This window comes from Myotis davidii, unplaced genomic scaffold, assembly GCF_000327345.1.
Source record: "Myotis davidii unplaced genomic scaffold, ASM32734v1 scaffold247, whole genome shotgun sequence".
Lineage (NCBI taxonomy): Eukaryota > Metazoa > Chordata > Mammalia > Chiroptera > Vespertilionidae > Myotis > Myotis davidii.
Window position 1 is genome coordinate 432,721 of NW_006299593.1, and position 9,787 is coordinate 442,507.

General features: G+C 49.3%; 1 protein-coding gene across 1 annotated transcript in view; it reads left to right on the forward strand.

Moving 5' to 3' along the window:
* SFXN5 (sideroflexin 5) overlaps positions 1–9,787 on the forward strand; it is a 113,480-nt gene that overhangs the window by 26,685 nt on the left and 77,008 nt on the right. The window contains exon 3 of the mRNA XM_015571491.1: positions 2,585–2,662. Coding sequence (XP_015426977.1) covers positions 2,585–2,662 — 78 coding nt within the window. The remainder of the gene's footprint in view (positions 1–2,584; positions 2,663–9,787) is intronic.

Below are 9,787 nucleotides of genomic sequence, written 5' to 3' on the forward strand. Positions count from 1 at the left end.
AAGGGGAACCAAACACAACGCCATCTCCAGTTTGGAAGCACAGCTTCTGGGCGGGCTCTCTGGAGTTTTGGAATTGATGTGCATGTATTTGAAAGGGCAGGGACAGAACTTGCCAGCAGTCCGGCTGCCCCCCCAGCAAGTTTTCCTGGCCCTGATGCCCTGGGTGAGACCAGCACGGGCCTCGGGTACCTCACACACAGGCCTGATGGGTCGGGGTGTCCCGAGGGGCCGTCATTCCCACTGTTACAGGACAGGAGGTGGCTGTTCGGGTACCTCACACACAGGCCTGATGGGTCGGGGTGTCCGAGGGGCCGTCATTCCCACTGTTACAGGACAGGAGGTGGCTGTCCGTTTTTCATCCTGTGAGGCCGCCCTTGTCAGCTGGCTCAGCGAATGCGCTGTCTGCTCCACCGGGTGCCCTTCCCGGTGCTGCCTCCTCCTTTAGACCAACGAATGGGCTTATGTTGCGGTCTGGGCACTCCTGTTTCCGGCCAGCCTTGTTCCTCCTCTGTCAGAAGGGGAATGGTGCACTGCCAGTGTGGCTCAGTGGTGAGCGATGACCTATGAACCAGGAGGTCACGGTTCCATTCCTCGTCAGGGCACATGCCTGGGTTGTGGGCTCCATCCCCAGTAGGGGGTGTGCAGGAGGCAGCAGATCAATGATTCTCTCTCATCATTGATGCCTCTCTCTCCCCCTCTTTCTTCCTCTCTGAAACGAATAAGATGTATTTTTTTTAAAAAAGGAGGGGAATGATGGCTTCACTTGATTTTTTTTTGCCCAAGCTGGGCAACCCTGGTGGCTGGATCCCTCACTTTGACATAGGCTACCTTCTATCACTGTTGTCTATTACTAGTTTTTTGAGGTGCAACATACATACATTAAAATGCACATATCCTAAGTTTATTGCTTAATGGATTTCGACATATATTTAAACCCAAGTAACCACCACTTAGATCAGACATTTCCATTTCCATTACCCTGGAGGGTTCCCTCATGTCCTTTCCAAGTCAGTCGCCCCTAAAGTTAACGGTCTAATGATCTCCACCACCATAGGTGAGGTTTGACTGTTTTTTTAAACTTTATATACTATACTCGTTTGCATCGCACTTATTTTGCTTCTCGTGCATATTAGCTGTCCATTGCTATGTAAGGCATCACCCCAAAATATAGTGGCTAAAACAACAACAGTCAATTATTTTGCTCACCGATCCTCAGTTTGGGCAGGGCTAAGAGGGGATGGTTTGTCTCTGCTCCATGCAGCATCAGCTAGGGCAGCGTGACAGGGGGACGGAAGGTCCTTTCCAAGGTGGCTCACTTGCACGGTGAGCAAGCTGGTGCTGCTGACCATCAGCTGGTGGTTCAGCTGGAGCTGGGGGCCAGGCCCTCAGTTGCTCAGCATGTGGTTGTCTATATGGGGTGCTTGGGCTTCCTTACAATATGGCAGCTGAGTTCCAAGAGAGCAACCATCCCAAGAAAACAAGGTGGAGGTGCAAGGCATTTTTATGACCTAACCTCAAACTCTATTTGTTGAGGCAGCCATGAAAATCTACCCTGGATCAAGGTTGGGGGGCATAGATGATGTGAGAAGGTTCTAGAAGAGCATGGGGAATGGGAGAAATGGGGGTGGCCATTTTTGGAAAACACATTTGGCTATATTATGTTTGTCAGATTCATCCACGTTGTAATATATATTTGTAATTTGCCTTTTTTGTTGTATAATATTTCACTGTGTACATAGACTACAATTTAGTTTCTTCAGTCTATTACTGACATTTGAATTGTTTATAGTTTTGGGCTATTTAAATAGTGCTCCTGTGATTATACAGATGTTTTGGTGGACAGAGGTGGCCATCTATCATAGTTGCTGTCTCTTTAGCTTTTAAGATTTTAAAAATCAACAATTCTTATCCTCTTTTATTTTCTCTCTTTCCCATCAGTTACTGTAGCCATATGCACTTTAGTATGTAAATCTCTGCTAGTGTTTTTAAAATCTTGAAAAGAAATTATAGCAGTAATACATAAATATGTTTTCTTTATAAAAACTTTCCGTATTGCAATTAAGATTAAAGTTAACCTTGACACTCCTTGCCAAGTCGGGCCTTTCCTCCCACCCCAAGATAACCCTTGTCACCAGTTCGGGGTGGTCTCATCTAGAGCTTTTTTGGATGCATTTACACACATAAATATTCCCATAGAAAATACTGTTTTCTCTGTGTGTGTGTGTGTGTGTGTTTTGTTTGGTACAATGCATGGTATCATATGGCTCTGCAGTTCGCTTTCTCACTCAAAAAATATCTTGGAGTTATGGCCATAGAATCGCATATAGATCTACTTTGCTTTTTAAACTGCCGAATAATGTTTCATAGTATTATGATAGCGCTGCCATTTGGCCATTTTCCTATGAAAGGACGTTTAGGTTGTATCCTTCCTTGTTGTGCAGCGTGTGTCCGATGAACTGGAGGGCAGGCCTGGTACACTGTGATATTGTCAGTACTTGATCAACACAGATGCATTCCGGAGTGGGGAAGAGTTTCTGGAGCCCTGGGTCTGTGCCCCTCAATGTCCCCTCTCTCTTCCCTGCAGAGACGTCTCCGAGAGGCCGTGCAGCTGCTGGAGGACTATAAGCATGGGACTCTGCGCCCCGGGGTCACCAATGAACAGGTAACTCTGTGGGAGGTGGGGAAGGAGGGAAGTCACAAATTCCTAACCTTTTCCTGCAGCCAGACCACTCCTTTTCCCTTCAGTATCTACTTGCACTGCGACTACATACCCCTGTGGGTCTCTGGCTTTTTGGAGGGCACACTCAGGTCTCGCCAGCACCCTGAGTCCGGTGGGAAGCATGGTGGCTGGTGAGGCTAGAGAGGCCCAGAGGCAGTGGTTTGCTGGAGCTGACGTGTGTACCTCTTCCCAGTTCCACAGTCAGTGACATCATAGTGACAGCTTGAAATCAGCCACGATGGGAATATTTACACCACAGAAATTGGCAAATGCTACAAGTTAGGACTCTTCCCCCCAAAGTATTGTTTAATAATTACTTACCAGCATACTACTCCCCAAAAGTTCCAGTTGAGGGTGGGAAAGGGAGATGGATGGTGGAGATTAGGCTAGGACACTGTAATTTTTTTGAACTTTAATTTATCTTTATTGTTGAAAGTATTACAGATGTCCCTCCTTTTCCACCACTGACACTCTAATTTTTTTTAATAGTATGGAGGAACTTGAACTAGAGCTAATTGAAATATTGATGGTTGTGTTTGGTTTGGGGGAGGATAGAGGGATGTAGTATAAGGCAACTTTAATGATACAGAGAAATGATGATTAATATACTATAGTCGGTTTTTTATTCATAAACTTTATTTCAAAAACTTAAAAAATTAATTTCACATTTTTTTAAAGTAATGTGTGTGCGTAGTTCAAAAAGGCAAATAGTACTAAAATATTTGTAAGGAAAAATAGTACGCTGCTCATCATCCCTCTTCAGTTCCCATCCCTTTTCCCCAGAAGCAAATACTTTTAGCTGTCTCTTCAGATAGAAATCTATACAGTGGGGCCTTGACTTACGAGTTTAATTCGTTCAGAGACCGAGCTCATTAAGGAGCTTGTTAAGGAGCTCGTTAACTCAAATTACTCTATCAACTCAATGCAAAAAATTGGCAGAGAGACAGCTGGTATCTCAAAAAACTTGTTAGTTGGGTGGGACACTCGTAAGTCAAGGCCCCACTGTATTTCAAACTAACATGTTTATCAATACTGCTATTTCTCAACTAATTCTTTTGGGTTATCTATTATGGTAGTTGAGAATCCAGCTCTTGTATCCACCCCCATAAACATGCTTCTCTCCCCAACTCTCCTCACCATCCCAAGACAGTTGTCATGGTTTGGGGGTCTATGGATATTCAGTATTCACATTATAATTTTATAAATAACATTTACTGTAGAATCAAGTTGGTTGTATCATGACTGTGTTTTCTGTTTTTAAACTTTATGTTTTATCTGCAGTTAATGGTTGCCTCTTTTTTCCTTATTAGCATAGTTTTCTTTGTCCCATCTCTCATTCTCACTACACCCTCTAGGGGTATGTTCAGTGCCTCCTTTCAATCCTGAAGACTCCAGCTCTTCAGTTCTATTTTTCCCTTGAACATGTCCTTTCTGGGGCCCATCTCCCTCCAGTTCCGGGCCTTCCTTTTGGTGTTTGCACACTTCCATTTTGGTGGAATAACTCTTCCAGTAGCTTTCTGAAAATAAATAAATGAATAAATGGGAAGAAAATTTTGAGTACTTTTATTTCTGAAAAATTGTGACTCTGCACTCAGCCTTAATTGACAGTTTGGCTGAGGAGAAAATTCTAGCATGACAATCATTCTCCTTCAGAATTTTGAAGACATTACTTAGTTGTCTTCCAGCTTCCAGTATAGCGGTTGAAAAATCCATGCTGTTTTATTCCCGATTCTTTGCAAGTGACCTCTTTTCACTCCTTGGAATGTTTAGGGCCTTCTCTTTATACAATTTATTTCTGAAATCCCACAGTGCCTCTTTTTAAAAATTCCTGATTCAGGATTCTTGGTGACTCCTTTCAGTCTGAATACTCCTCTCTTTCAGTTCTGGCAAATTTTCTCAGCCTGTTTATTTAATAATTTCTTCTCATTCTGAAACTCCTATCAGCAAATATTCACATCTCAGATCAAAACTCAGGATTTCATTTTCCGTGAGCTGTTTGACTGGTTTTATTTATTTATTTATTTATTTATTTTTAGAGATATATACTTTTTAGGTAGAGAGACAAGGAAACATCAATGTGAGAGAGACACATCAATTGGTTGCCTCGAGATAGAAATCAATGATGAGAGAGACTCATCAATCTGCTGCCTCCCGCACGTCCTCCACTGGGGATCGTGTCCTTAACCCAGGCATGTGCCCTGAACGGGAATTGAACTGTGACCTCTGAGTTCATAGGTCAGTGCTCAACCACTGAGCCACGCCGGCTGGACTATTTATTTATTTTTTAATAGAACCCTCTTCCTGTTTTGTGAATACAGTGTTATCTCATGTCTCCAAATTCTGGGAGCCAAGGAGGGGAAGGAGGCTGGGGTCCCAAAACTCTCTGTAGACTTTCATGATCTCCCTGCATTTAGCCTCACCTACTCCCACCTTCCACTGTGCTAGTGTTCCCAACTTTGGAGTCACTATACTTCAGTGTCTCCAGAAGGCTGGTGGCCTTCAGCATCTGCTAGGGATGCAGGTGGGGGTGGTCAGAGTCACCTTGCTGTGCGGAGAAGGTCTGGGTTATTGCAGCTTTGAGGACAGACTTTCGATCGATCCTTGTGATCAACCCCTTTTTCCTGTGGTCCCTGGTCCCTTTGAGTTCTTAGCTTTGGAGTGATGGGCTGGCTCCTTAGGCATGCCCTCTTCAGGCATTAAGGGGATGTCTTCCTCCTCTCTGCTGGGTCAGTTACTGAAACTCTACTCATCTTCCATCCAAACACATGTTGCTGTCCCTCCTCTGCTGCTGTCTTCTCTTCCATTATTTTGGTAATGATGTGCGCACTGCCCCTCCTCCCTCTAACACCTTCAGGCGCAAAGCCCACGCTGAGGCCCTGTGCTGCCACCCGACACACCAGTGCCTGGCAGGGTGTCCTGGGGGCAGGCGGCTTGGCCATCAGCCCTCCCATTCCAGTGCACTTCAGTGCGCCTTTAGGGGGCATCTACAGGCCAGGCTTGGTGCCAGGGCCCAGGGGACAGACCAGGGAAGACGCTGGAGCAGGGTCTTGCTTCATGGACTCCCCAGAATCTAGGCAACAACAGTGAAAACACGATACTGTGGGAGAGCAGAGGAAGGAGGGACCCAGACGGGCTTCTGGAAGAGATTTCTGTCCGGAGATGTGAGGGGTGAGAAAGGACTGTGGAGAGAAGGCGCTGACAGGAAGCAGTGCAGATAAGGGAGCACACGGTGAACACAGGGAGAGCAGCCCCTGAGGAAGTGGCAGATGCGCTCTACCCGGCCCAGCTACGAAGGGCATGTGCATGGTGGATGCAGCACGTTGGCCAGGTGTCCTTGTGCAGGGCTGTGAGGGTGGCGGAGACGGTGCCGTGCTTGGCTGGGCAGGAGCAACCTCAGGCATCTGAGTTGAGTTGGGGGCTGCAGTCAGCAGGGAGGGCAGGCCTCCATCTCCTCATTCCTAGCCCAGAACTTCTTTCCAGCCATGGGTCCCGGGGAGCCTGGTGGCATGTCCTGGCAGCTCCTCTCCAGTCCTGGGCCTCCTTGTTTTCTGTCCTGAAAGCCTCCATGTACCTCCAGGGATGGGGGAGAGGAGGCGGGGGCTTCTGGCACCGGCTTTGCTTCCCTTTCTGGCTCATGTTGGTGAGGTCTGCAGTGTCCCTCTGCTGGCTCACTGGCCCAGCGCTCCACCGGTGGACCTGCCCCCAATAAGCAGATCCTCCCTCTCCCTCCCTTCCCATCCTCCCAGGGCATCGGGACTAGGCTCTGGGGCAGCCCTCACACGGCTTCTTCCCTCCCTGGACCGCCGTTTGCAAAGCCATACCTGCCTCTGGCCTCTGTAGGCACAGGAACGAGGGGACAGGTGATGACATTTCAGCTCAGGATTTGGGCAAACCTCAGCAAACTGGGATGAAGGACAGTCCTGTTCCTGGTCCTGGCTGGCCCTGCTCAAGCATCACTTCTGTGGCTTCTGAGAGGCCCAGGTGGTTCTTCATCTCAGTCTGGACAGTGGCCTCATCTGCTCCCAGGCGCTGGGCCTGCTCTGATGTCCTTCTGCAGGCGTGAGGGTCAGAAGCCTGTGCCTGTGTCCTGATACCTGTGGGCCTGTCCTGATGGCACGGACAGCACTGGGCACCTGCGTGCCAGCTTGTTATGTAACCTGCCCTCCAGTTACAGCACCTCGCCAGTGGGCATACCCTGGTAGATGGACGGTTTGTTTGCACCCGATGGGCCTTAGCTTGGTTGTCTGTTAGTGAGGGTTGGTATCTCCTCCCAAGACTGTTAACTTGTTTTTTTTTTAATCCTCACCTGAGGATATATGAGTGTGTTTTTTTAAAGTGATTTTAGAGAGAGAGGAAGGGAAAGAAAGAGAGAGAGAAACATGGATATGAGAGAAACAGTGATCAGTTGCTTTCCGTACGTGCCCGGACCAGAATCAAACCAGCAACCTAGGTATGTGTGCCGACCGGGAATTGAACTCATAACCTTTTGGTGTATGGGATGTCACTCCAACCAATTGAGCTACCCGGCCAGGGTGACTGTTAACTTGTTAAAAGTTTGCTACACCATGAATAATTAGTCCGGAGGATAAAAATAATTATAATTTACCCTTTGGGCTTAACAGGTGGAAATTTGGTATGCCAGGAGCCCTAATAAGGACTGTAGCTATCACTTAACGAAGCCATAGATGAGAGCGACAACGTAAGTAAAGGCAGTGAGGTTTCTGGGGCACGGCCCTGCTGTGTGCACTTTATGTGCTGGGTGGTTTCACATGGATGCAGATGGGTGTGGTTAAATATGGAAGGACCCCCCACCCCCGCCCCCATGGTAATGAGCCAACACTCACTGCATGCCAACCAAGTGCCAGGCACCATGTCAAGTACTAGCACTTGACATCTATTACCTCCATTAGTCTTTACAGGAACCCTGCTTGGTGGGTACCTATATTAACTCCATTTTGCAGGCAAGAAAACTGAGGCTCAGAGAGGTCGAATTACTTACTTGAGATCACACAGCCAGTATGTGGCGGGAGAGGGATCTGACACTGGTCCTGGGAGACCCAGTGCCTGTCTTTCCCACCATCTGCAGGTGGCTTTGGAAGGGAAGGCGATATTCTGTGGAGCAGAATAGTGTACACAAACATGGACGGAGGAGTGAAGGGGGTTGTGTCAGAGGAGCTTGTGAGGGTCTGGCAGCCCAGATAAACCTGTGTGGTCTTGGCATCTGCTGGTTGTCCAATATGCAAAAGGTAGCTGGGCACCGAGGGGGAGACTGACACATGCCCTGGTTCCAGCTCCCAGCACAGGTGAGGCCACCACACCTCACCTGTGGGTGGCTAGTGGCCAGGCTGGTGGCTGAGCCGCGTGGAGCTAATGCTAAGGTAGGTAGATGTTCATCGGCGAGAGAATCCTGAACATGCTGGTGATTGGAAAGGCTTCGTGGAGGAGGAGTACAGGTGGACCCTGAGGGTAGATGGAACGTAGAATAGAGAGACCCAATGCAGTGGGAGGATGTTCCCTGTAAGTCAGACAAAATCTGAGAAGTAGAGGAGAGAGAGAGAGAGAGAGAGGTCAGAGAGGTAGGAACAGGGATTAGAGAGATAGCTGGAGAGGAAGTTGGGCAGTGACAGGGCAGAGTGTGAGAATCTGTCCTGTAACTTCAGGCCGAGAGATGCTGAGTGTGTCCGGTGGGGCAAGAGGAAGCTGCCGGGAGCTGTTGAGCAAGGGAGCAGCATGACAGCGCATGGTCGGGGAGCATTCTGGTGGGTGCCTGGTGAATGGGGCAGGAACCCCGCGTGAAGCTGCTGGAGTAGCCAGGAGCGGGGTGAGCAGGTCTCTGGAGCCGTTGCCGGCTTCTGCGTGGTGGTGCTTGTCTCTCATCCCATGTTCCTCAGGGGCTGGGAACCAGCCACCTTTATTAAGTGCTTGCTCTGCACCCCGCAGAACGTATCACCCGCTCAGAGGCCCCGTGCAGGATGGACTTCTGCCTGTAACCGACCAAGGCAGCTGGGACCTATGAGACCCTGCAAGGCTCCTCTGGCAGAGAGGAAAGGGGTCAGGGTGTCTGGGCTTTGCGGAAAATAGCAGAGAAAATACCGAGTGAAAATACTTGTGCCCACATCTTCTCTGGGTGTCGGTAGGTTTGTCAGTGGCTGGCGGAAAGGAAGGCTTGGCTGACCTCCACCCCCGACCCTGACCTCTGGCCTCAAGCTTCTGGGGTGCTGATCAGCACCCTGCCCCTGGGGGCTGGCCCAGGCTGGCCCTTCCTGTCGGCACAGAACAGGCAGGTGATCAGTACTAGTTGGAGCCTTTGCATAACGTGCTGGGTGTTGTGCTGGAGGCTGTGGCTGCGTCTCTGGCTGGGTCCCTGCTGTGGCCTCCTGGGTGGTTTCCCACTCTCCCTGGGCCCCTCTGGGACCAGACAGCAGTCAGAGCCGTCTATGAAAATAGACATCGCTTGTTCCTCCGCTCCAGGGCTCCTCAGCCTCGCATAATTGGCCTCTGGGGCCGGATAATTCTTCGTTGTGGGCAGTCCAGGGTGCTGTAGGGTGTTTGCCTGGCTGTCCTGTCTGCCGGAACAGTCTCTCCTACCGGGTATCTGCGTGGATCACTCCCTCCTTCAAGTATTTTCTCCAATGTCCCCTCAAGGAGAACTGCCCTCACCACCTCACCATTGTCAGGGCCTAAAACACCGTCCTATTTAAGATTCTGTCAGGGGAAAATAGTCTTTTCAAGTAGCCACTAGGGCCAGAAGCAGGACAAGAGGTGGAATCTTAGGGGGGCAGGGTGGAAGGGGGATCCAGGTACCAGAGGTGCTTCAGGGGGTGGAGGGAATGCAGCCCAGTGTGTCCCTCTTCCGTCTTCCACCTCAGCTCCAGCCTGGCCTTTCTCTTCATCCCTCTTCCCCACGCAAGAAGCCGTGTCCCCTCCATGTTCCCCATCCTTCACCTTCTCCTTTTGTGTCGGCGCCGTTACAATAGTTTAAAAATGAAAAATCCGCCCTAACCGGTTTGGCTCAGTGGATAGAGCGTCAGCCTGCGGACTCAAGGGTCCCAGGTTCGATTCCGGTCA